The sequence below is a fragment of the Martes martes genome (genome assembly GCF_963455335.1).
Source record: "Martes martes genome assembly, chromosome: 7".
Lineage (NCBI taxonomy): Eukaryota > Metazoa > Chordata > Mammalia > Carnivora > Mustelidae > Martes > Martes martes.
Genome location: NC_137894.1, coordinates 17,483,407 through 17,509,444, shown reverse-complemented (window position 1 = coordinate 17,509,444; position 26,038 = coordinate 17,483,407). Strand labels below are relative to the sequence as shown.

Here is a 26,038-nt window from a genome sequence, read left to right as displayed (position 1 = left end):
CAAGGTGGTGGTTATAGGAAGCTGAATGTGTAATAAAATAGCATGGAAGTACACAGTGGGGGAGTGTATATATAACTGATGAGATCTGGAGAAGCACTGTGGATTGTAGCAATGTTCATCTTCTGGATTTGACCTTGCATCACAGTTATGATGTAAGATGTTACCATAGCAGGAGGCTGGGTGAAGGGTGCACAGAACCTCCTTGCATTTTCCTTTTTAGCCACCTATGTATATTTAATTATTTCAAAATTTAGAAGTTCAGAGTAAGGTCTGCCTTGAGGATCTTTTAAAAATGCAGATGTCCTGCGGCACCTGTGTGGCTCAGTCCGTGAAGTGTCTGATTCTCGATTTCAACTCAGATCATGATTTCAGAGTGGTAAGATCAAGCCCCCACATTGGGCTCCCTGCTGGGCATGGAGCCTGCTTCAGATTCCCTCTCTCTCTCTCTCCCCTTCTTTGCTCCTCCCCACCAAAAACACATTAAAATGCAGTTGCCCAGGCTGCACCTCACACCAATTAAATCAGCATTTCTGCAGGTGGGATTTTTCTGAACTTCCTTAGGTGTTTCCAACAGCCAAGCTGGCGGGCCTGCACTCCTTCACATGAGCAGTTTCACTGTCCTGGTCTTCTCCTGGCCAGCGTCCTGGTGGCTGCAGGCTTGCGCAGAGCTGCACGCTTCTTGAAGCTGTCCGTATCCATTTATTGTCTCCGTTCACTGTCACTAATGACTGCTCTCCTTCATTCATGCCCATTAGGACATGGCCTTTCCCATGTGGGCAGGTGACTGTCTGATGACCCTGGAAGCATCGAAAATATGAGGCTCCCTCATTCTTAGGCAGCCACCCTCATTTCAAAAAGGAGTCTCATTTGTCACAGGTTCTGTCATGGCGCTGCCCCTTTGACTTTCCTCTGTAACGACAGAGAAAAGGCACCTGGAGACTGTTACCAGCTGCGTTCCCTGCTTTGGAAGAGCTCTGTACATTTTCAGATGGGGGTCGGCATGAGTTGGCTTTGGAAAGCCTTCACTTGTCGTGGTCTTTGGGGTAACGCATGTCTCTTCCTCCGACCTGGAGGTGCTTCTTTACGGTTTGGACCCATGTCTGTGCTGCTGGGTTATGGTTCCTTCTGGGACCAGGGCAAATGGAGTAGGGAAGACGGGGAGCAAGCAGTTGGGTCCCCGGCCCCCCAGACATGACCAGCCATGGATACAGCTTGTAGGCAATTCCTCTGGACATTGAGGTTGACTCAGAAAGAAATTAAGATGTGACAGCAGAGAGAGTTCATACCTGTGTGGGTCAGTGTGATTTTGTTTGGTATCATGGCCCCAGCGGGCAGCAGAGCCTATTACCTGGTTTGGACTATGATGCAGCCTTGTTCCAGGGAGTGCAGACAGGAGCAGATCAGTCTGTCACTCTTTCCACCAGCTCTCTTCAGCTCTCTTTTTCTCCCTCTGTGTCTCTCTGCCCCCTCGCTTCCAGCTGTCTTCCTTCCAGTGCCCTAAAAACAAAAGCCTTGGCCACAAAAAAATAAGTACGTATATGCCTATGACACTGACAAGACTGAGTCTATGTTGAAGCTGGAGGAGGGTGACGAAAGGAAAGAAAATGTATGAAATCTTGCAAAGCAGTGGACAAGGTCACTGCACTGCACACCTGAGGGGTGACAGGGTCAGGGGGAAGGGTACAGGCATCCACATAGACAGTGGGGTGATCCCAGAGCCAGAATCCACGCTGATGTGGTATGACCCAGGCTGAGTGTGATCTGGTGATTGCATGAGGACAAAAGGTGACCCCCGAGGTCTAGCGTTTCCACCCTGCCCTGGCCCGCCTTCCCTCACCATCCCCTATGCCTCAGCAGCTGCTCTGTGCCTCAGCCTCCTTTTATGCATAAAGGATCAGCATGTGGGTTCTGTTTCCTAAAGAACGAGGATTGTCTTGAAAACCTCAAAGTGGCAGGGGTCGGGGGAGCATTTATGGTATTTATAAGGGATGAGCCTTCTGCTGCCTTCAGTGAGGTGATACCTCTGCGACATCTTACCTGGAGGGCAGGGCCTGGGTAGTGGGAGCTGCCAAAGACAAGGCCAGCTGGTGGGCCCTTGATAGCTCCTGCTTCAGACCAGTGAGTTTCTGCTCTGTCAGGCCTGCCAGATTCGACACTGATCCTTCCATAAACATAAGCTGAAAGCAGATGTTTAAATAAAAGCCAGTATCAAAATTATTTTTAAAAAAGGAACAAGGATGGCAGGACACTTGGTACCCTTGCTGTTTTTGTCTCTCCCACTACCCACCCCACGCTTTGCTCCAGAAGTGTGACCGAGCTCCGCTAAGAGCTGGGTCGCAAGTACCTGAAGGGGAGGGAGGGTGGAGGGGCTGCTGCAGCCCAGGCTTCGGCCCCGGAGACCCTGAAACAAGGGGGGTTCTCTTCGCTGCTGCTTTCTGCCCTGGGGCTGTACATTCTGGAAGCTATGGGACCTGCCAGAACCACCCTTTATTGACACCGAGGGGCTTTTTGTCTGGAACACCTTTCCTTTTACATCTCAGATGGGATTCTGTGGGGGAGGGCCTCTTTTCCTGTTTTAATAACCCATTATCAACTACAAAGTTGCCGCTAGTAAAAATATCAATTATCACTTATGCAATCCTCCTGGCATTGCTTGAAACCACATTCCATCCTCTTAACATGATAGTTGCTCTGAGCCAAAATTCAGAGAGGGTTTGAGGACAAGCTGTGTACACAGTCGTTAAGACGGCCGGAGGAATATATTTTTATCCTGTAAATTGAATGCCAGTTAAGCAGTAGTGATTACTGTAAGAAGCTATAATTTATACCAGGGGAAGTGAAGATTTCTTTTTTAAGATAAAAAATATAGCTTAAGAAGAGCCTCAAAAAAAAAAAATAGCAAAAGAGAAAAGAAAGAGCAGTAACAAAGCCCCCAAGGTCTCAATTGTGTCAAAATTTCTCAAACAAATCCTTGGTGTTAGAGAAACAAAGAGTCTCTATGTACCATGTACCCAGAATGCTTCACAGAGAGTCCCACAAACCAGCATTCAGTAATTTAGCAATAGGGTGATCACCATTCCCAAAAGTTGTCTGTTCCATAGAATCTTCATCATCAGTATAAAATTCACAGATGGACCATTTGGGCCCCGGACTTTGTGTGTGTGTACAATCTCCCATCAGGAATGCCCTCCCTGGGTCTTGCCCCCCAAACTGGGAATCCAGGCAGAAATAAAATACAGTCAGGATTTTTAGCTTTGACTCACCAGGAATTGATTGTCCTAAATCTCTGTGGCCTGGCTGAAAGCTTAGTGAGAAGTCCTGCCGTTTGTTATCAGTGTGGACTTCTCCCTGGAATTTGTGGGCAGGAGGAGGGAAGAGCAAAGGAGGATAGGATCGTGTTCTCAAATATTCAGACTCTGTCACACCACGAAGCGGGGAAGGGGGGGCATTGATCAGTGCTCATGAAGAAGGCATGCGTGGGGTCTGCACGTAGAAGCTGCATGAAGGCCCATCTCTACTCAGAATAGAAAGAAGCTGTGGCATGGGCCCCTGCCACCACGTTCACGGACAACCTCTGTTTTAGAGGCAGTGTTCTCAGCGCTAGAGGTATACCGGACTGAAAACTTGGGAGCCCCTGAAAACCACAGGTGCCTGCCACGGACTCCAGAGTCCTAATTTACTTGGTCTGTGCTGGGCCCCAGGCATTGGTAATGGTCAAAGTTTCCCAGGTGACTTTGACCTGCAGCCAGTGTGGGACACATAGTAAAAACCAACAGTGGCTGTCATTGTGTTCTTGGACCAGCAGTTTCAACATCCCTGGGGAACTTACTAGACATGCAGATTCTCATCCCTCTCTCTGCTTCCCCACCCCCCACCCTCCCCTTGGACCTGCTGAATCAGAAACTCTGGGCTGGGGCCAGCCATCTGAGCTTTCACAGGTCCGTGGGGGGATTCCAATGTGCCCTGAAGCCTGAGAACCACTGGTTAACACTGTCTCCGTGGTTCTAATGCACTTGAGAATTGCTGGTCAAGTCATGCCTCCTCCCAGTGAAATCAGAGCCTCTGCTGGTAGGAGCCAGGCCCCAGCATTTTCCAGCGATCGTCAGGAGAGTCCCCTGTGCAGCTGGGTGTGAGAACCAGGGCTTACAGAAATGGAGTCAAGTGCCTTTTGTTTTTTTTTGTTTTTTTTTTTTTTTTTTTTTTTGCCTTTTGGTTGTAAGACTGGAGGATTTGTCTCTGAAATTCTCCTAGGTCTCTAGTGTTAAATTTCATCAGGCAGGACATAACCTGCCTTAGAGCAGGGAAGGGATGATAGAGACCCCATTGTTCCTGGTGGAAGGTGTGGCTGCTTGCTTCTGATTTTTTACTACACTTGCAGGAGAAAGGTCCCACAGGATTTCTGTGGGGAGGTGACTCTCTCAGACTCACCCTTCCACCTAAATAGAGCAAAGAGACCATATATATCCATGAGGGTAAAAGCTTTCAGGAGAGACTCTAAGATACGCTCAAGTTGGTTTTGTTCAGTTTAACTGAACAGTTAACAAACAGTTATCTGCACCTTCTGTGTGGTTAGCACCATGTGGCCAGGCTGTGGAGAGGCTCTGGGATGGCGAGGTATAAAGAAGACTGACCAGTCCCACCTTTAGGAAAGCCTTGAAAGACCATGGTGCATGGGAGTTCGGGCTGGAGGGATCCCTCTTAGCTGGGCAGGGTCAAGGGCTACTACAGAGAGGCAATGACCTGAAGAGCAGGAAGGGGTGGCCACATAGAGGTGAAGGGCACGGGCAAAGGCCCTGGGGTCTTGTGAGAGTTAGGTGCCTGCTCTGGGGCTGGGGTCATTTGGGGCTACACTCCTCTCACGCCTGCTGACCCATGGCAAGCATTTCGCAGTGCTAAGGAGGTAGGAGGACACATGCCTCCCCCGGCCCCCCAGGCAAGGAGGAAAAGGCAGAGTCCAAATAATTAGGCAATAAAGCCCCTCCTGATGTGTGGCTTTTAGGGAAAGGAAGGGGGTGATGGTCATTAGGAGCAGGTCCTTAGGGTTTCTGCTGCCTGGAGCATCCTGTGCCCTTTGATGTCCCTGAGGGGTCTTTGAACTTTGAGAAGCTGCAGGTTTTCCCCAGGGAAGCAGGTACCTCCTGCAGGTCAGCTAATCCTGTCCTCTGCACTGCCTTTGAAGGGGATAGGAAGTGCTGGGGGCTGGTTTCCAGTGCCCATTAAAACAGCAGCCCCTAGAAGAATGAGTGACAGAGATTGCCACTGGGTTGGGGTGGACAGCAGGGGACTACAAAACTACAGTTGGGGAAGGGAGATTCAGTTTTCATTTCCTACCACTTTGTATCTTAAAAAAAAATTTTTTTTAATTTCTTTTCAGTGTTCCAGAATTCATTGTTTATGCACCACACCCATGCTCCATGTAATACGTGCCCTCCATAATACCCACCACCAGGCTCACCCAACCTCCCACCCACCTCCCCTCCAAAACCCTCAGTTTGTTTCTCAGAGTCTATAGTCTCTCATGGTTTGTCTCCCCCTCCAATTTCCCCCAACTCACTTCTCCTCTCCATCTCCCCACGTCCTTCGTGTTGTTCCTTGTGCTCCACAAATAAGCAAAACCATATGATAATTGACTCTCTCTGCTTGACTTATTTCACTCAGCATAATCTCTTTCAGTCCTCTCCATGTTGATACAAAAGTTGGGTATTCATCCTTTCTGATGGATGCATAATACTGCATTGTATATATGGACCATATCTTCTTTATCCATTTGTTCGTTGAAGTGCATCTTGGTTCTTTCCACAGTTTGGTGACTGTGGCCATTGCTGCTATGAACATGGGGGTACAGGTGTGGCCCTTCTTTTCACTACATCTGTATCTTTGGGGTAAATACCCAGTAGTGCAATTGCAGGGTCATAGGGTAGCTCTACATTTAATTTCTTAAGGAATCTCCACACTGTTTTCCAGAGTGGCTGCACCAACAGTGTAAGAGGGTTCCCCTTTCTCCACATCCTCTCCAACACATGTTGTTTACTGTCTTGTTAATTTTGGCCATTCTAACTGGTGTAAGGTGGTATCTCAATGTGGTTTTGATTTGAATCTCCCTGATGGCTAGTGATGATGAACATTTTTTCATGTGTCTGTTAGCCATTTGTATGTCTTCTTTGGAGAAGTGTCTGTTCATGTCTTCTGCCCATTTTTTGATATGATTATCTGTTTTGTGTGTGTTGAGTTTGAGGAGTTCTTTATGGATCTTGGATATCAGCCCTTTGTCTGTACTGTCATTTGTGAATATATTCTCCCATTCCGTGGGTTGCCTCTTTGTTTTGTTGACAGTTTCCATTGCTGTGCAGAAGCTTTTGATCTTGATGAAGTCCCAACAGTTCATTTTTGCTTTTGTTTCCTCTGCCTTTGGAGACATATCTTGAAAGAAGTTGCTGTGGCCGATGTTGAAGAGGTTACTGTCTGTGTTGTCCTCTAGGATTCATTCTGATGGATTCCTGCCTCACATCGAGGTCTTGTATCCATTTCAAGTTTATCTTTGTGTATGGTGTAAGAGAATGGTTGAGTTTCATTCTTCTACATGTAGCTGTCCAGTTTTCCCAGCGCAATTTGTTGAAGAGACTTTTTTCCACTGGATATTTTTTCCTGCTTTATTATTTGACCATAAAGTTGAAGGTCCATATCTGAGCTCTCTACTCTGTTCCAGTGGTCTATGTGTCTGTTTTTGTGCCAGTACCATGCTGTCTTGGTGATCACAGCTTTGTAGTAAAGCTTGAAATCAGGCAACAGGATGCCCCCAGTTTTTTCTTTTTCAACATTTCCTTAGCAATTCGGGGTCTCTTCTGGTTCCATACAAATTTTAGGATTATTTGCTCCAGCTCTTTGAAAAATGCTGGTGGAATTTTGATCAGGATGGCATTGAAAGTATAGATTGCTCTAGGTAGTATAGACATTTTAACAATGTTTATTCTTCTGATCCATGAGCATGGAATGGTCTTCCATCTTTTTGTGTCTTCTTCAATTTCTTGAGTGTTCTGTATTTCCTTGAGTACAGATCCTTTACCCCTTTGGTTAGGTTTATTCCCAGGTATCTTATGGTTCTTGGTGCTATATAAATGGAATCGATTCCCTAATTGCCCTTTCTATATTTTCATTGTTAGTGTATAAGAAAGCAACTGATTTCTTTACATTGATTTTATATCCTGCCACATTACTGAATTGCTGTATGAGTTCTAGTAGTTTGGGGGTGGAGTCCTTTGGGTTTTCCATATAAAGTATCATGTCATCTGCGAAGAGAGAGAGTTTGACTTCTTCACTGCCAATTTGAATACCCTTTGTATCTTTTTAATTTCTGCCATACCCTTATTTTAGCTACTCTACGGCAGGCCTTCTTCTGTTGGCTGAGAAAATTATCCCCCTGAGAAATCAGGCAGTTGCTACTGTTTATGATTGGAAGGCTTATTAAATCCAAGCCTTCCAAGCAATCAGTTGCTAAGTCTAGGCAGATTTGAAAATACTCATATTTAGTTAAGGGATATCAGTGGTTAAAAAGGGAAACAGGGTGCCTGGGTGGCTCAGTGGGTTAAAGCCTCTGCCTTCGGCTCAGGTCATGATCTCAGGGTCCTGGGATCGAGCCCCGCATCGGGCTCTCTGCTCAGCAGGGAGCCTGCTTCCTCCTCCTCTCTCTCTGCCTGCATCTCTGCCTACTTGTGATCTCTCTCTGTCAAATAAATAAATAAAATCTTTAAAAAAAAATAAAAATAAAAAAGGAAACAAGACCACCCTTTTATTTCTTTGTAGGCGGCTTGGGAGCAGGCGGCACGAGGGGAGGCCAATAGAAAATAGTGAACATACAGCATTGCTTCTAGGTAGATCTAAAAGACAGTCATTTAAGAGCTGACTCTGAGGTTTTCTAACACCAAACCAAATGTCATCCTCAAGTCCATAGAGGACCTTTGAAGGATTTCCAGTGTGATGTCTTCTGAAGCTTCTGGACACAGTTCCCATCTCCATTCACAAGCTCTACTGAATGAAGGCAGAACCTGGAAGTAGACCAGAAATCCGATTTCACACCAGAACACAGGAGACCCCTGGTTCCTAGAAGCACTTCCTGCTGCCAGCAGAGAGGTGTAGGTCTCTTTAGGCTGTGGTTTCCACACTGGCTCAGACAGAGGAACTTCAAGAATCCTTAATATCTCAAACCCTGTGGCTCTTTAGAGCCTAGGTTTCAAATAGAAAAGTAGTCAGTATCCCACGTGACAGTCTCCTGGCAATATGCTTTTAACGTGCAAAATTTTCAAGTACTAAAAGGAGAGGATGGGTAGATACCACAAAAACTCCAAGGTTCCCCACCCTCACCCCACACTTTCTGAGTCATTCTCAAAGTATGGTGGGCATTCTTACTGTGCCCACCCAGCATCTCATGGCCCTGGATCTGTCTGTCTCCCTCTCCTGCCCTTGTCCTCTGAGCCTCAGATATTTATGGGAGGGCTGGAGGGTAGAGTGGATGCTAGCAGTGTCTCAGATGTGTGTTCTGGGTAAGATAACCGGGAGGTGTCCAAAAAGAAGGGGACCAAGTCAGAACCCCTGCCTGAATATCTCAGTCCCCAGGGAACAGAACTGTGATTCTTTCAAGCTGGGCCCAGGAGAGCTCTTGGCTGCTTCCCAGCACTTGTTCTCCCCAAGGCCATGTCTGTACTCTGTAGGCCCCTCCCCTCTCTCCTTACTGTCTTGCTAGCAAGTCCCTTTGCCCTGAGAGCAGACTTGAGCCTCTCTGGTGCCTCTTGGCTTTTCATTACTGTTGCCAAAAGGGATTTTTCTATGCAGTCCATAGTATTCTGAGGGCTCTCTGTCAGGCCCCCTGACCCTCAAGACAGCCACTCTTGGCACGGGTTAGCAGGCTCATCCCTTGCTCTCCTTTGGGTGTGGGGGAAAATTTTATCCCCTAAGGGCTGGCCATACACTCAAGTAGAGACTGCCCAGGCTCAAATTATACTTGACCATTTCCCAGCTCTCTGACCTTGGGCAGGCTGCTCGATTTCTCAGTTCCCTCTCAGTTCTGCTTTCCCTAACCTGTGAAATGGGGACTATAATAGTGAGTTAATACATATAACATGTCCTGGCACGATGAAAATACTGTTCCTCTGCTTTTCCAGGTGCTCCCTCCTGCTTAGGCTGGAGGCCCCTATCATAATGCATCTGCTTTCCCTGTTCCTATTGTTAGCATCCCATTCAGCTCCCGTGTCCAGGGAGAGGCCCACCTTTGTCTGCACCTTTGATGTGTGTCCCATGGGCACCTGCGTGCTTAGAGCCGTGCCTGGTACGTGACAGACATGGAGTCCGTGTTGGTAGAGCACATGATTAGGTCATCAACTCAGGCCCTTCAGATCCTCTGGGCTTCCCCAGCTCACTCCTGAGGAAACGGCAGCCCTCGGATGACACAGGAGCGGATAAATCCCCATCTCTGAGGAATGTAGTGAACAGAACCTGCACTTTGGTGCCGTGAGTCTTGACCCCTCTTGGCCCCATCTGCCACCACAGTGCCCAATACACCCGACAGGGCCGTCACTCCTCTGGATGGATGTGCTGACTGTTAAAACACAGGGTGTTTTGGCGGGGGAAGGGAAGGTTCCTCTGAATCAGGGACACAAGGGGACAGTTGTGGATCGGTAACCCCCGGCACTGGATACCGTGATGGGAAGGGAAAGAATCACGTTCTTCTTCCTTCTCTACCTCATTGCAGAGCAGGGCCATGGAGACTTGACCCACTGCAGAGAGACCAGGAGATTCGATCTGGAGCCCCTGAAGTACTTGACCCCGTCACACTCCACAGAGGACAGCGACATAGGATGGGGGCTGGCTGTATATTTCCCTATAACTGAGATATCACGCTTCATTTACATGTCATTTTTGCCATCCATTGTTAACTACAAGTTCCTTTTTGACATCTGGGAGGTCGGATGTATTAGCCCGGGATTTTGCTTCTTTGGAAGGTTTTAGCTATCCTTCCACTTCCTGCCCTTTTCCAGCCCAGTGTCTGCAGCCCCACTAGGTTAATTACTCTTTAGTCCAAGAAGCAGAAAGCATATGTTTCTCATTCTCACCCAGTCTCCCAGTTTCCTCTTACAAAGCTGGTGCCGTGACAGGGACGGTGTTCTATTCCGGCAGCCTTTCTTTGGCAGGATCTGGGGAGCACATTGCTCGAGAGAGAAACACTTCGTACCCTTCGGCTTCAACTTCCCTGCTGTGTTCTTGCTTGCTAAGCCAGGCACATGGTCTTCTTGTTGAGCTGTCCTGGAACCGAAGTTCAGAGTTGGTTTCCCCATCGCTGCAGAGCCCCTTTGGCAGACTGGGAAAATGAGTGGAGCTGAGACCCACTTATGCTGCATCAGCCTACATTCTTGGAAACCTTCCTGATGCTGGCAGTCCGGAGACCCAGAGGGGGTCCCGCAGGACCAGCCAAGAGGGTCCTTGGCTTCACACAGGCTGGAAATCAAACATGAGCCAGCGGGAAGTGAGAGCAGAGTTTACTGAAAATGTAGAGAGCAGATACAGATGGAGCATCTGAGAGACTCCGAAAGGAAAGGAGCCTGAGTCTCATCTTTGTTTGGGGTCTAGGGGTTTTTATTGAGGACAGTGGTCTGGTATAGGGTACCCTTAGACATCCAGGAACCAGTTAGAACAAAGACAAGAGCCCGGGTGTTACTTCTTAGAGCCAGGGATCTTGGTGTCGAGATGTCTAGCGCCAATGGTCTGGAATGCACATATGGTAGCTTTGTCCAGTCATTCTCACCTGGTCCTTCCTTAGATGTTCTCTGTTCTAGAGAAGTCGTGAACTCCCTGTCCCTTACAATGATGACATACAGTTATTTGCACCATGAAACACATATGCAGTGGGATAGGGGTGCAGGTCCCGGCAAGAATAGAAGCAGGAAAAGGAGCAAAACACAGATTTTTATGGAGTCCTTCAGTTTTCTTGCCTCATTCCCATGCCTCATGCATGCCTCCATCAAATGCAGCCAAGCCAGAGGAGGGCCCACCACAGACATGAAGGAGGACAGGAGTCCCAGCAAACCATCGTGCAGTTTGGGAGGGTGGGGGAGTGGAGGGAGCTCAGCCATGTTGATGATGCTGGCATCTGGAGCTGACGGTGTCTACATGGGCCTCATAGCCTTCTGGGGCTCAACAGGTCACACGAGGCCCTTGGTAGGGAGCACTTCTGCACTGTAGGCCCAGAGAAAGCAGGGATGAAGGCTCTGGGACCAGGATGGAATTCATTGTGTCTGTGGTTGTTTTTAGCAGCGCTCACTGCTTCTGTAGTCTTCTTTTGAAATAAAAAGAATGTTTTTTCCAATGCATTTTCTTCTTCTAAAAAGCTAAAGAGAGCCTCACAGAACTTTTCAGCATTAGAAGTATCTCCTTTGTTCTGCCTTATTATATCTCGCCATTCACTTTTTCAGTTAGCAAAGGCATGTTATGTTATGTCATTCTTTGACTAAATTGATTTGACACAGAGAATGCCCCAGATTTAATTGCACAGAGAAGGCATCCCTCTTTCTGTTGGAGATTATGTTTGCTCTTCAGGCACCTCATTGTCAAAATCAGTTTAGGCTGACGTTCTTTCATTTACTTGGATGCCATGTAAAGCCTTCAGGGAGGTTCTACTCTGGGTCTTCCAATGCAGACTCTTCTGATAGATGACACTCAGGGATTTAGAGGGCTTTTCAGAGACGGCGTCATCAGCACAACCATCAATAGGCAGAAAAAGTAGGCATAAATGAAGGTCATACAGAAAGTCACTATGAGGGGAACCTGGGTATCTCAGGGGGTTAAGCCTCTGCCTTCAGCTCACGTCATGATCCCAGGGTCCTGGGATTGAGCCCCGCATTGGGCTCTCTGCTCAGCAGGGAGTCTGCTTCCCCTTCCCCCTCTGCCTGCTTCTCTGCCTACTTGTGATCTTTGTCTCTCTGTCAAATAAATAAATAAAATCTTTAATTAAAAAAAAAGGTCACTGTGAGATAACCTGTGGAACTTTCCCTTCTCTAAATATCCATGGCATTTAGCTCCTGGTATCTATACCTGGCCACTAATTCTTCTCTGAGTGTGTCATCAAGTTGTCTTATTTCTCCCAGAATCTGTAAGTCTGTAAGTAATTTGTGGATGTGGATATACTCTTAATGCTAGTGTGTTGACATCCACCGCTCCTGGCCCATTGATAGTGTTCAAATTAGTTCAGTCACATTGCCTACGCCTGTGTGGTCCAGCATGGTAGCACACAGCCACAGGTGGATCTTTAAAGTGATCTTAATTAAAATTTAATAAGACAGGAGCTCTAGTTCCTCTGCCACACTAGCACATTTTAAATGCTCAGTAGCCACCTGTGGTCAGTAGCTGCCATATTGGACAGCACAAATAGAGATTTTCCTTCATTACAGAAAGTCACTGGACAGCAAGGGTGAGCGCTTGTTGATTCATCTGTGATCCCCACCAGACTGTGGGCTTTCTGCAGGCAGGACTGTGTGCCACTCATTGCTTTATAACTGGTACCCTGAAAATGCCTGGTACAAGGTCATGTTCAGTCAGCTCTTACTGAAAGAGTGAATAGCAACTCTACCTTAAATTGTGTTCAGTCTTCTAGAATAGGAATCATGAAATGATTACATCCTGAACTAGAAAACCTGTCATAGTATCTGGTTCAAGCCCCTCACTTTCCAACTAAGAAAACAGGCCTGGGATGGTTGGAGCCTTGTGTCAGGTCCCCTAGCTAACTGGGGCAAACCTTTTACACCAACCATGACCTCTTTATCCTTGGACCATCACTCTGTCCACTACGTCAGAGTGTCTTAGTGTATTTACTTTCAAATGGCAGTGAGGAAGTCCTCCTTAAATGATAATTTAGAAGAAAATGTCCTCAAGTTGATCAAGTTTGCCTACCTACAAGCAATCTAGAGCAGATGTATTCAGTGTGTGTGAATTAAGAGCATTTCCATTAGACTTGGGACCAGGGTAAAGATGTCCATGTGGTAACTAATATTTTCCATTGTTTTGGAAATCTGCCAAATTCCATAAGGCAAGAAATGAGGTATAAGCATTGAAAGGGAAGAGTCAGAGTGGTGGTTATCTGCATGTGGTAAGAGAATCATCTGAAAAACTATTGCAACCACTGTGTCCACATTGATGCCAGTCACAAGACCCATATACAATAACCCATGGCTTTCCTGTGCACAAGTAGGTCAGTTACAGCAGAATAAAAAGCAGACCTCATTCACCACATCTAGCAAAGATGTGGAATACCCAGCCTCATCACTGAGGGGCTAGATACCCGCTCAGGTCTACCTGGCCCGGAAAGATGGTCTCAGAAAAAAGAGGCTGGCTGGCAGCGAGGAGTCTAACCTGATGTATGACATTAAGCAAGTCACTTTAGTTTTAAAGCCCCCAAAGGGGCTTATCAAAAATGGAGGAAGTATTTGCTTCCTCTGGAGGCTGTGAAGATACAACTGGAAATAAAAGTGAAAATACTCAGGTCGAGTGATAGCCCAGTGAGGCCACAACTCTTTGTACAGCGAGATTCTTAAACAGGAATAAAAGGTGAAAATGATATCAACATTACGTCTAAAAAAATTCACTTTTCAGTGGTGCCACATCAGGCCACGGACCCTGGGTCCATCACACCGGATCTTCCTCCTACTGTGGGAGCAGCAGCCATGTCTTCAAGCATCAGATAAAATGTAAGCGTCATGGGAAAAGACTCCATGCGCTGGTCCCATGTTGAATGAAAAATGGGTATCATGAAACAGCAGAATGATGCTTATGGGCGTGACTGACGCTGTGCTCACGGAGGGAGGCCCTCAGGCTCCTGAGGGAAGGGTGGCTACACAGCCCTGTCACACACTCAGGGTGGGCACACTCTTGCCGGAGCAAGGGGCACTGTCATCTGCACTATGCTCCTTCTCTCTCTCTTTTTTTTGTTTTCTCTCTTTACCTCTCTCTCAGCAGTGAATTGAATTTTTGTTAAGCAAAAAATTAACAACCCCATTTGATGTGAATCTTCTGTATGAGTAAACGCATACGCACGCAAGCACACACGTACATAGTCCCAGGCCAGACTGAGGAGAGGACAGACCTGGCTCAGATACTTGACTTCAGAATCCCTTAGGTGTCAGTTCAAGAACGTGAGTGTTTTCGTTACGTGAGTGCTCTGGCTAAGGAAGAGAGATGGCTTATACTGTACTCGTCTTACCTATCTTCACTGCTATGGTGTAATCTGCTGTGGTAAAGCGGTTTTCACACCGGCGCTCTGTGGATTGTGATTCGCCCATTGGCGATTCAGAATTTCATGGGCTTGTGGGATCATTCTCCCTGCGATGATCCGGTGTGTGTAGGAGGTAAAGCTGAACCTGTAGAGACCCCCAGATCTACTCTGGAAGTTGCATTGCTGCTGAATTCCTGAAGGCTGACAGGCTCACTTCCCTGTGCACAACCAAAAACTAACAAAGACTTCTCTGGGGTAAAAGGATTTCGATGTGATTGCTGCCTACTTGTTTTGTTCCTCCCTCAAAGGGGTTATGGGTGATCATGACAGTTTAGCCTGTATAAGCGAGTGTACCCTCTTACCCTAGTGACTTTGAACACATGCAGGTGACATTTCTTAGTGGCTGAAGAGGGCATGGTGTGGTTCTTGGCAAAGAAGTATTGACAGTGAGAATTTTCCTGTCAAGGAAAAGTAAAGGTGGGGTGTTGGTTATTATCATGTTAAGTAATATTAACTAAAAGCTGTCTCTCATTTCCTAGAAATGGGGCACAAGCCACCCCTGTTACTGTAGCGTCAGTGAGCGTTTCCTGAAAAGGGACTGTCATTCTGCCCACAGGGCTACTGGGATAGGGCCTGCATTGGCTGATAACCCCTTCAGTGGAGAGGCTACATTGTAGGAGCCATTTCCCTAGGTTCCCAGGCAAGACCACTTTGAGGGGAGGTGGGACCTGATTGCATCCCTGATGTCAAAATCCCAGTGCTTCTGGGAAACAGTTTCCACAAGTAGGCTCAGAGCCAGGTAAAATCAGAGCTTTCAGCATGGCAGATACACCAAGCCCAGAACTAGAACACCCAATCCTCTCCATGGTTTTTCAGGATTTGGGGTAAAGCTAGGAGGGGTTGAACATTGTAGGGATTCTCTTAGAACTCCCTACGTGGTGTTTATCAGATTCCTAAGACAAGTACAGAAGCAGTGTGTTATTTGTTTTAAGATAAAAATCAACTCAAGGCCATTAAATTGTTATTGTGTCTGATAAATTTGGGTCATGTGTGACATGAGGCCTGTGTCCTTAACCCCACTGTTACTTAGAATTAGCGTGTGTGCTTAATGCTACCCATTTTTTGTTAAATATAATGTTGCCGGAAGTAATAGATGTCATGGGACATAAATCTAAAACAACATACATTTCTCAGTCAAGTATTCCTGAATTTAATCTAAAAATAGCTTAAACAGTAGTTTATGTAAACCTCAAATATCAAGACTCCCAGCCCAATGCTAGTTCATCTAACTGTAAATTTATGAGGCACTTCGTTAGCATTTGAACATTTTAAACCAGATCAAGCATGACCTGTGTTAGACACAGGCTCCAGAAATCCAAGAATCCCACTCTTGGCTGATCTTGCTGACTGGAACATTCCTTGGGGAAGTCCTCCTCTGGAGCCGGCATCCTGAAACGCTCACATAACGTACTGTGCAGGCCCACAACTATGGATGGTATAGCCAGCTTTTCTGAACAACTGTTTTAAACAGAATTCTGTCTCCTGAGAGACAAGGCCCTCTGGCCAGCAGAGTCTGGCAGTGCGAGCAAAGAAGCCTCTTTCATTTTACAACCAACTTGACCACCAGAGAAAACTTAGAAGTGGTCACAAAGGAAACATTCCTCCATCTGTGGTGAGGCCACTCTGCCAGGGCTTGGATCTCCCCCAACTGTGGTTTCCCAAACGGCGTCCTTGTTGTTTGAAAAAACCCATCTGGTGGCCGCTCTGGAGCTCCCAGCCTGGGATGATGGGAACCGGCTTCTAAAAGCGCAAAGCCAGATGAACAACTGACTCACACGTTGGTTCTCTGTAGAACTGGTTTCTCCGAGGTTGACGACAAAGCCCTTTCACCTGATCCACTGCTGTGCTTACACCTTGTCACCGAAGATGGGATGGAGCCACGTTTTTCATGAGACATTTTATTTCTGTCACCTCTGCACACTGAGCAGAGTTCACTGAAATCCCTCGATGTTTTCACAAGATCCATTTGAAAATTCTCTCACTAGTTTTATGTAAAGACCTCAAATCAAACCCTAAATCAAATGTAAGATGGCTTTTAACATTCTCTGCTATAAATGCACTTGAAAAACCAGCTAGTTCCTTCAAATGTTAACTTGAAACAAAGAGATGATAGGTAGACAGATGGCTGTAGATAGTTGTAGGTATAGATAGATAATGAGCAGGAAAAAAAAAATTAAAAACTGAGTCGTGGCATTGAAAAAAAGGATTCATTCAGCAAAGTAACTACGGGAAATATATCTAAATTATTCCTCTTGGTCAGACTTCTCGGGCAATCTGTTGTTTCTTCATTTTGCTTGAACCAGATGGCTACCTGGTCTCTTGGCAGGAGGGCAGGACTGTCTAACCAGAGAAGACTTGCACCGTTCCATTGAATGAGCCGCCACTGCATGACTTAGCACCCCTGTAATGGATAATGGATTCTCCAATTTTGTGGTGCTTTCCCCCATATTAAATAGATAATTCATCCAAGAAATATGCATGGAATGCCCGCTCTGTGCCAGTCACTGGTGGAGAAACTGGGTTAGAATGCTGCCCTGAAAGAATCGGGGGAGCTGGAAGGGCCTTTGGGAAATGCAGAGGGAGGGTGTTGTTGAGGGCAGGGTCTAGTAGAGCAGTGCAGACCATGACACAACGTGGCCATCCACACGAAGGTGACGCCACCGGTGTGCTTTCTTCTGAAAGGATAGTAGTTAATCACTTGACCAACTGACCAAAAAATTGGTCCAAGTGGGAAAGTGTAAAGAAATTATACTGAGGTGCCTTCTATATTTTGTTTTAGCTTAAGCTGTGAAAATGTTAAATTTTTTCACCGATTTCATGGTGGGGGTGAAAGCTTTTTCTTTGAGGGCATGTGTCTGCTAACTGGACTTAAATATCACCTTCTTCACACGAGCTGCAACAGTAACAAAATGAGTTCAAATCCCAGGGTTTGTGTTTTTTTTTTTTCTTTTTTCTTTCTAGATGGAGTAGAACATAAAAGACCGTTATGAAGCGGGCCAGCGCAGATTTTTGTATTTTTCCCCCCTCATCTTTTACACTTGTCTTGCCTACCCCCAGTTGGGCAGTGGGCTATTTTTAGCTACTCACTAAGTTAGTTTTCCTGAAAACAACGGCTTTTGTTCTCCTGTTTCATTGGTTAGCACAACACGTGACCACCTGTGTTAATTAACACAGCAGGTATTAGTGACGTAAATAGGTTTGAGAGTACATACGATTAAGCCCTGGTTAAGTGTACCCTCGATTCATAGGAGCAGAGATACATAGGTGAGCAGAGAGTGCCCAGCTAGCTTGGAGACCCGGAAGCATGAGGGCATGCTGGTGTATTTCAAGAAGGATGTGGAGAGTTTTGACTAATCCAACTCCACACGATGGCAGTGAAGGCTATGTCTTGTAGGCAAGCATATGGAGGGACCTAGAGGGCATGCAGAGTAAGAACAGGTGGGTCTCTGTTGAGAGACACCAGGATTAAGCAGCCAACACGGGGAATTGATGGAAAATGGTCAGAGGCATGTGATGGAAACTGGGGAAAGTGGCTCTGGAGAAGCCTTTAGAACCTCTTTTAAGAGTTATCTCTGTGTCTTCTCCTTGCCCAGGCTGGCAGTGATCTGAGATCAAGGATGGCATATCATGCACCATTCTTTGTTCTATTTCTAGTCCATTAGCTGGCACTCGGGAAACTTATATATTTTTGAATGAAGGAAAGCGCATGTCATCTCCATTGAGCTTGTTGACAAAGGATGGGCATCCTTGGGCACAGCGAGTCTCTGCCCTGGAAATAACAGATCGACAAAGTGTGGGCCCTCTGATCTCATATGTTCTGTGTCCCAGTTATCCCAGTGACAGCAGATGTGCAAACTAAGACCGCCATTCAGCCTATAGTGCATGGTCGGCCACATACATCTAGATAGGCATCCTGGCGTCTTTTAGGTACCCTGGGTCAGGGAAGGTGACAGGTATGATCTTGGTGGATCCAGGTATAATGATGTGATATATAAAGATAGAAAAGCCACGTTTTTCACTGATTTGAAGATTTGCCCCCATGATATTATGTAAGCCAAAGTCTGGATGGTCCCCACTAGACCTTCACAGTGTGACTTCCCCGTAGACAACAAAACACACTTAGATCCTTAATATTGGATATTTTTTATTTTAATATTTATATTTAATATTTAATATATATTTATAATATTTAATATTTTAATATTTTAGTGTCAAAAAGCAAGTGTAATCATCAGAAACTTAGAGTTTAAGAACTATGATACCACAGGGAGTGTAATTTGTTCATTTCTTCATGCATTTAGCAAATGCTGTGGTGTTCTGTGTGCTTCGTCAGTCTTCATTCATGAAGTAAGGAAATCATCGCTCTGTTTCTATATAAGCTTGTGGTTGTCAGTGTTCTCTGTTGAGAGTAGCCAAGTACCGAGTATCAACCTGTGTCACTCTTGGTCTCTCAGGTTTGACTTAAGTTAGCCTAGTATGTGAAAGCCTATAGTCTCAATTAGCAATAATCGCGCCTCGGATAAACCTCATTGGCTACGATACTGCCACTGCGCAAAGCTGAAAGCCTATAGTCTAAGTGTCCCTCACTCCTCTTCCTTTCCCTCGGGCAGCTTGGGGATGAACCACGATGATGACCACTCGTCCTGTGCCGGCAGATCCCACATCATGTCAGGAGAGTGGGTAAAAGGCCGGAACCCCAGTGACCTCTCTTGGTCCTCATGCAGTCGCGATGACCTTGAAAACTTCCTCAAGTAAGTCCTTGAATCATTCTATACAGAAGACACAACAGTTGGAGTCTTAGCAAGTGTGGGAAGGAGAAATGAATCTCTTAGAACTGTGAGCTGGCAAAGAGGCGGTCAGTACAGAACCTCCCCTATTGGACCAAGACTTCCTCCCAAGTGTGTGTTCAGTATGATGCAGGGCATCCAGCTGCTATTCATAAATGTTTTGTTGCTTGATTGAATGTTAACATCGTGACTGTGACTTGAAAAGAACCCCATCTTGTTTCTCTGCAGTTTTGTGACCCTGAATGGACACTGTCTTAGCAGCATCCCTGGGCTGCTATGCAAAAGGACATTTCCTTAATGCTCAGGCTGCTTCCCTTGATAGGGAGCGCATTTGCTGGGGAGCGAGGCCTGCTCACCTCCCTCTCATGTGGGCATGGGCTCTATCTCACTGCCACTTTTTTTTCTGGAATATATCTGCACCATTCTACTTGCAGATACCCATGGAAGAGCTGGCCGTGTGATTTCAGACCTTTGTCAAACAAGGTTGTAGCTCCTGTACCACAAGGGTCCCATAGTGTTAAGACCTCAGGAACAAACTTACAGATTTGATGGGCAGACCCTGATCACTTCCTTACTTAGCTGGAGTTATCTGTCCTCTCCATGGAGACAAAAGGGACTCAGGGAGTCTTACCTGCCTATGAAACTTTGTAGTTCAGTAACACATTAAAGCACCCAGTGAATTCAAGACTGGGCAGTTAAAACATCAGTCTGCCTTTTGTCCTCAACCTGAGTCTTCTTTTGTGACATTTCCTGCGGGTTAGGGAAATTAAGTGGTACACAAGTCTTAAAAATGGACCTGTTAGTTTTAATATAACTTGTTTCCTCCTGAGGACTTGTTATCATAGAACCTTAATGAAATATTGTAAGCCACTTGACATTGTTTCATTTTTCCCAGAAGGGTCAGTGAACCAGGGTGGGGCATTTTCATTTGCTCATACACATGTGGCTGGTCCAACTGCCTTTGTTCAAGTGTTGTGTATATCTGAGCCCAGGAGAGGTGGACCAGTGTCAGCCTGTGTGTATTCGTGTGCAGTTCTGTCCCTTAGGAATCTTGGCGAAAGGCTAGCTTTCCTTTCCACGACCATCTGCCTTGCTTTGGGAATTGAGAAATCAAAGCATTCAAGTATTTAACCTCCTAATTGAGCCACAGCCCCCCGGTTCAGTTTCTCAGAGTTGCTCTCAACATCTGTGAACACTCCCACCCTGGTTGCCATCCTGATGTCTTTTGCAGGCCGTGCCACCAGCCAGCTTTCGGGGATGGGATACCTGGACCCATCCACTGTCACGGCCTGCCACAGCCCCTCCAAGAGAATCTGCAGAGTTGGAAATAAGCTCTTGGTTTTTATTTGAAATAGAACAAAATGACCCTAAGTTCTCTCTTTTTTTCTTCATTCCTAGTAATTTTGCTCAGAGACGTATTCTAAGAAAATACCCTAGGAATCTATTTCAAAAGCATTCTCATCCAAGAATGCTCAAACTTGAGAAAGGTACATTAGCCTCGTGGGTGTGCTTCTCAGGCCCTTTCCTAGTTGCTAAACTCCTATTGCCTTTGCCGTAAATATCTGCATTGGGCCAGGTAGAAAAAAAGAGCAAAAAGAACCAAAAAGCACCATCCAAGTGCCGGGGCTTGGGGCATCCTGCCATTGGTAGTTTGGAGATGCAGCCTTCTCACCTGCTCTTGGCTGGCAAATCAGAACAGAAACCTGGGCAGGACACTTGGCAGTCAGCTTGTCTCTTGGCTATTCCAGGTCGAAAGTCAGCACCTGTCTGCTGGTCACCGACCCCAGGAGCCGGCATGCCGTCCGCCTCCCTCACAAGCTGCCAGGGATGCACTACAGCGCCAATGAGCAGTGCCAGATCCTGTTTGGCACCAATGCCACCTTCTGCCGAAACATGGAGGTAAGCAGCCGCAGGAGGGCTGGCTCAGGAGAGAGCGCCTGCCTTCTGTTGGAGGACCCGGCTCTCCTACACCACTTGTGCATGCACACACACCCACGTATGCACGCACACATTCACTGACCCACACATGCACATATGGAACACCCTCGTGGGCATTTGCACAGGAGCACCCCATCCTTCTCGGAAGTGAGGTAGTGTCACCTGATCTCAAACCCCAGACAGCTATGGGAGGCGGCTGAAAACTGCGAAGCGCTGGGACGTGTCAGGTTGGGAACATTTCACTAAATAATAACATTGGTTATTTGATGGTGGCATCAATGACCCTGTCAAGATGTTACCATTTACTGAGCTGTGCCCGCATGGTGTGTCCTTTGCTAGAGCTTCTAATGTGTGAGCCCAGTCAGCCCTCACCACAGGCATCCCGGGCTGCTCTCCCCAGCGTCCGGGGTTAACACCAAGCCTCAGAGTTGAAGTGGTCATTCCAAATGGCTTGGTTTATAGGCAGGAGAGCAAGAGTTGGTCTCAGTCTGTTCACCTGCAGAGCGCATGCTTTCTCACCATGCTGCAGACGGCAGGCCGAGGCTTGGCCCCTTTTGGGGGTGGAGGTACCAAGATGGACACAAGGGGACCTGGGGCCGTGCCACCTCTGTGCCATGGCCCAGGGGGAGGCCAGAGCAGCCAATGTGCTAGCCAGCCATTGGCAGTTGGCTCAGGTAGGGGGACAGGGCCTGTGCCGTTCTGGAGCAGAAGGCCAGAAGCAGAACTAGCCCGGGTGGGGCCATGTGGGACTCAGGAGCCACCCAGTGGCAGCTGGCCCAAGGGAGGGCCATCCTAGAGCTAGAGCTCAGGTTGGCATCGAGTCCCAGGGAGGGAGCCTGGAGGGCAGGGCAGGTTCCCAGAACAAGAGCCGAGGGCAAGACTAACTCCAGAGCAGACACGCCAGGGATTGTGCCTCCAGATTGGAGGTCGCAGCCAGGCAGAACAAGTCCGTCTAGACTCCGGGAGGTGGGATGCTGCCTCTTGAGGGCTTCCTGGCTCTAGGGGTGTTGGTTCAGGAAATCAGGGCAGAGTCCTCAGGTGGAGAACACCCTGCGATTGTTTGGGGTACAGAAAAGGGCAGAGCCTCCACAGCACTTCCCATTAGCTGTTTCCCTGAAGGGCATTTGTTCACAGCGCTGTCGTGAATCCTTCTTCCCATCCCCCTGCAGAGGTGCCAGCAAGAGACCCTTTAAGAGCCGTTTCCCACTGTGTATCCCAGTGCCTTGTACCTTACACCTCGTTGGGGAAATGCAGTGAGCCCCAGGATTCAGTCATCCCAGGCAGTCTGCCACTGGTGTGTCTGGTGCTCACCATTGGCCTTGACCATGAAGACACTCCTTCATATACCATGTGCTAGCCAGGAGACACCATTTTTCTTGTCCCAGCCTTCAGTGCTTTAAAGTACCCAACAACACAGAATCATCAGAAAGGGCAGCTTTCAGAGGGTCCTTTGATGGTGTGGTGTCTGCACAAAATCCATGTGGCTAGAACCCCAGGGGAGGACCGTGAGCATTCAGGAAGAGTAAAGATGGGATGGAGAAGAGGGAAGTGCTGGGATGGACAGCTGGGATGGAGAAGAGGGAAGTGCCCAGCTGAGTCACAGGACATAGAGCAGCCACTCGGCCCAGCCTCAGGGCTGGTGGGATATTGCAGGCGAGCATCTGCTGGCCCAAACAGGGGCAGGATGGATGGGGGAGGTAGTGGGGCTGGAGGTGAGGTGGGGGTGGGGAGCCAGGCAGAGACCATTTCCTGCCTGAGGACTGCAGCCATTTTTTGCCTTTTAGGAGCCAGGTAATTGCATACCAATTGGGCCAGGAGGGATAGGAGGAGGGAGGTACCTATACTGGGGACTCATGAGTTACCATGCAGAGAGAGCACATAGGTAAGGTCAACTTTCCACGCACTGTCACATGAAACCCTGAGGACCACTGTCAAGGCAGAGGCTTTGTACCCCATTTAATAGATGAGAAAACAGAATGCTAAGAGAGATTAGGTAATAGGCCAAGGTCAACAGCCAGGGAGGTGGGAGTGGGCTGCAGACTGAGCCTGGGTGTGTCTATTACTGAGGAAGGAAGGGCTATGTATAGTCATTTAAAGACAGACCCCAACAGAGAGGAAGGTGACCTTGTATTTCCATTTTCCTTTGCTAGCTTCATTTTGTTTGAAGAAGACACCGGAATGTTGTTAAGTGATAATCAGCTCAGCTATGTTACTTTTTTTTTTCTTCCCTAGGAGCTCAGCTTACAAATATATAAAGTGAGATCCTCTCATTATGTAAGTTATAGGGAAGCCGAACATTTATTTCCACAGCTCACCAGGAACCACAAAATACATTTTCCCACTTGCCTTTCCTTTGAGAGCTCACCAGTCCTAAAATAAAATGGACATTTGTCTCCCCAGTACCTAGCAGGAGCGAAGGAGCACGTGTTAGCACAGCTAACTAGCTGGCCAGCAGCCTCAGGGAGCTGGTGGAAATTTTCCTGCTTGCAAGACAAGGGTGCTCCCTTCAGTGTGAATCTTACAGTCAGGTGGCGGCAACTCACACAGTTAGATGGTGGTAATGCCATGCTGAGGCATAGGAGATACGGATGGAGAAGAGAGGCAGGAGCCAGCTGGGAACCAAGAGCTTGTGGAGTGGTACCCTAGGCCTGGGACACACCAGAAGATTCAAAGCCAAACTAAGGCAGTACCCCACCATGGGGTTCCTTCTTTCTTTCTTTTTTTTTTAAAGATTAATTAATTAATTAATTAATTTGAGAGAGAGGGCATGGGTAGCAGAAGGGGCAGAAAGAGAGGGAAAAAGAGTCTTAAGCAGACTCCACTCTGAGTGCAAAGCCCAATTGCGGGGTGGGGGAGCTTGATTCTAGGACCCTGAGATCATGACCTGAGCTGAAATCAAGAGTCAGATGCTTAATCGACTGAGCCACCCAGGTGTCCCCCAACTAAGGGATTCTAAGACTTGCTTTGTCATAAATTTACTCATGTGGTACCTTTATGAATCTGTGTTTCAGTGGGTGTTCAGTATAACAGAAGGGTGTACATACGTTACATTGTTCCTTTCTTATCCCCTGTCGCACTGACTTTTTGGTGCTGGTATGAGCCCCTTCCCCTCTTCATCTTTGATCTCACTTCCTTCTGCTTCCTCTTTCCCCTACTCCGTTCCAGTTGAATTGCCTACCTGCTCTTTCTTGAACTTGCAGGGACACGCTCTGCTTCATGCTGGCCATTTCCTCTGCCAGGATATCCTCCTCCCACTTGTCCCTGTGACTAAGTGCCTCATCTTTTTTGAGTTTGGGGTTTTTGTTTTTTCAGCCTTTTCAGGGAGGCCTACCCTGACCATGCAATTTAAAATTTTAATCTGGTAAGGGACGCCTGGGTGGCTCAGCTGGTTAAGCGTCTGACGCTCGATTTCGGCTTGGGTCATGAGTTTGAGCTCCGCATCAGGCACAACGCTCAGCAGGGAGTCTCCTTGAGATTCACTCTCTCTCCTCTCCTTCTGCTTCTCCCCCCAACTCACTTACATACAATAAATTAGTAAATAAATAAAATACTTAAAAATGTTAATCTGGTAGGGCACCTGGGTGGCTCAGTGGGTTAAGCCTCTGCCTTCAGCTCGGGTCATGGTCCCAGAGCCCTGGGATCAAGCCCCACATCGAGCTCTCTGCTCAGCGGGGAGCCTTCCTCCCCCTCTTTCTCTGCCTGCTGCTCTGCCTACTTGTGATCTCTCTCTCTCTGTCAAATACATAAATACATAAATAAATAAATAAATAAATAAAATGTTAATCTGGTAACCCTCTTCCACCCACTCTTAGAGCACCCAGGTCTCCTGATTCCCTAAGGAAAAGCCCTACTTTCAGAAACTTACCATTTTTTAACATGCTATATAATTCACTTGCCTGTCATAACTATTGATAATCTCCCTCTAGATGATAAACCCTTCAAGGGCAGGAATCTTTGCTTTTACTCACCATTATTTTCCAAGTACTTTGGTCAGTGCTGGTACATAATAAGTGCTCATAAGTAATTGTTGATCTGGGATCCATCCATAACCCTAACAGCAAATTTAAGTTTTCATATGACTTTATCCAACCACTGATGACCCTATGGACAAGCCTGTGTTGAAGAAGAAACTCTTAGAGATGTCCCTATATAATTATAATGTGCTGACTCTCTCTAAACCTGAGTTAACTATCTGTTTCAGCAACATACGTGTAAGACTTTGTCAAATGTCTTGCAGGGATCCAAAAAGATCTTTCCTCTGGCTTCCTCCCAGGGCAAGAAACTGTTCAAAGCAGCAGAGTAGATCTGGTAGTGAGTGATTGGTTGCTAGTGACCATCTGTGTGTGTCTCTTCTTTGTGCATTAGTGCCCTCATTGGTAAAATCCAAGGCTCCTGGTGAGTTAATACACATAAGGTACTGAGAACTGAGTCTGTCACAATGTCAGCACCCAAGTACTTGAGCTGATAAGTGTGTTATTATTACCCTTCTGGGTAGTACTGATTCCCATCCATTGGAACACAGAACTAAATCTGTGTACATCTGTAGGATCAGCATTTCTCTGTATTGAACTTCTCACGGGCATGAAAAGTGAAGCATTATGTAACACCTGTATTCTTCTGGCAGCCACAGATATCCAGAACCAATCAGAAAGGTCTTTTAATCCCATGCCAGATTGAACTTTATAACCATTATTATTCTTTAATGACTTTGAGGATTGAATTGGATCTCATGTAATAAAATGATTATGGTCCCAATGTTGCCTTTAGTTTCTTATTCTGACTTCTGTTTTGGCCAAGATGAAGTAACGGGAACCAGATTTACTGCCCCACCTGAAGCAACTAAGAAATCAGATGAACTATATGAAATAGTGATTTTTTTCCATGACATTGAACATCCAGCAAGAAAGAATTGTCATTCTTGAGAGATGTGGAGCACATAAGGTGAGCCCTCTGATTATCCAGACTTACTGCCTGGACACTCTCAAGGCTGTGGCATGGGGGG

At 46.8% G+C, this 26,038-nt stretch overlaps 1 protein-coding gene across 1 annotated transcript in view; it reads left to right on the top strand.

Annotated features, from left to right (window-relative positions):
• ADAMTS17 (ADAM metallopeptidase with thrombospondin type 1 motif 17) overlaps positions 1 to 26,038 on the top strand; it is a gene marked incomplete at its 3' end in the record, with an annotated part of 333,792 nt that overhangs the window by 148,252 nt on the left and 159,502 nt on the right. The window contains exons 9-10 of the mRNA XM_080808797.1: positions 18,922 to 19,062; positions 20,847 to 20,997. Of these exons, the coding sequence (XP_080664923.1) occupies positions 18,922 to 19,062; positions 20,847 to 20,997 (292 nt within the window). The remainder of the gene's footprint in view (positions 1 to 18,921; positions 19,063 to 20,846; positions 20,998 to 26,038) is intronic.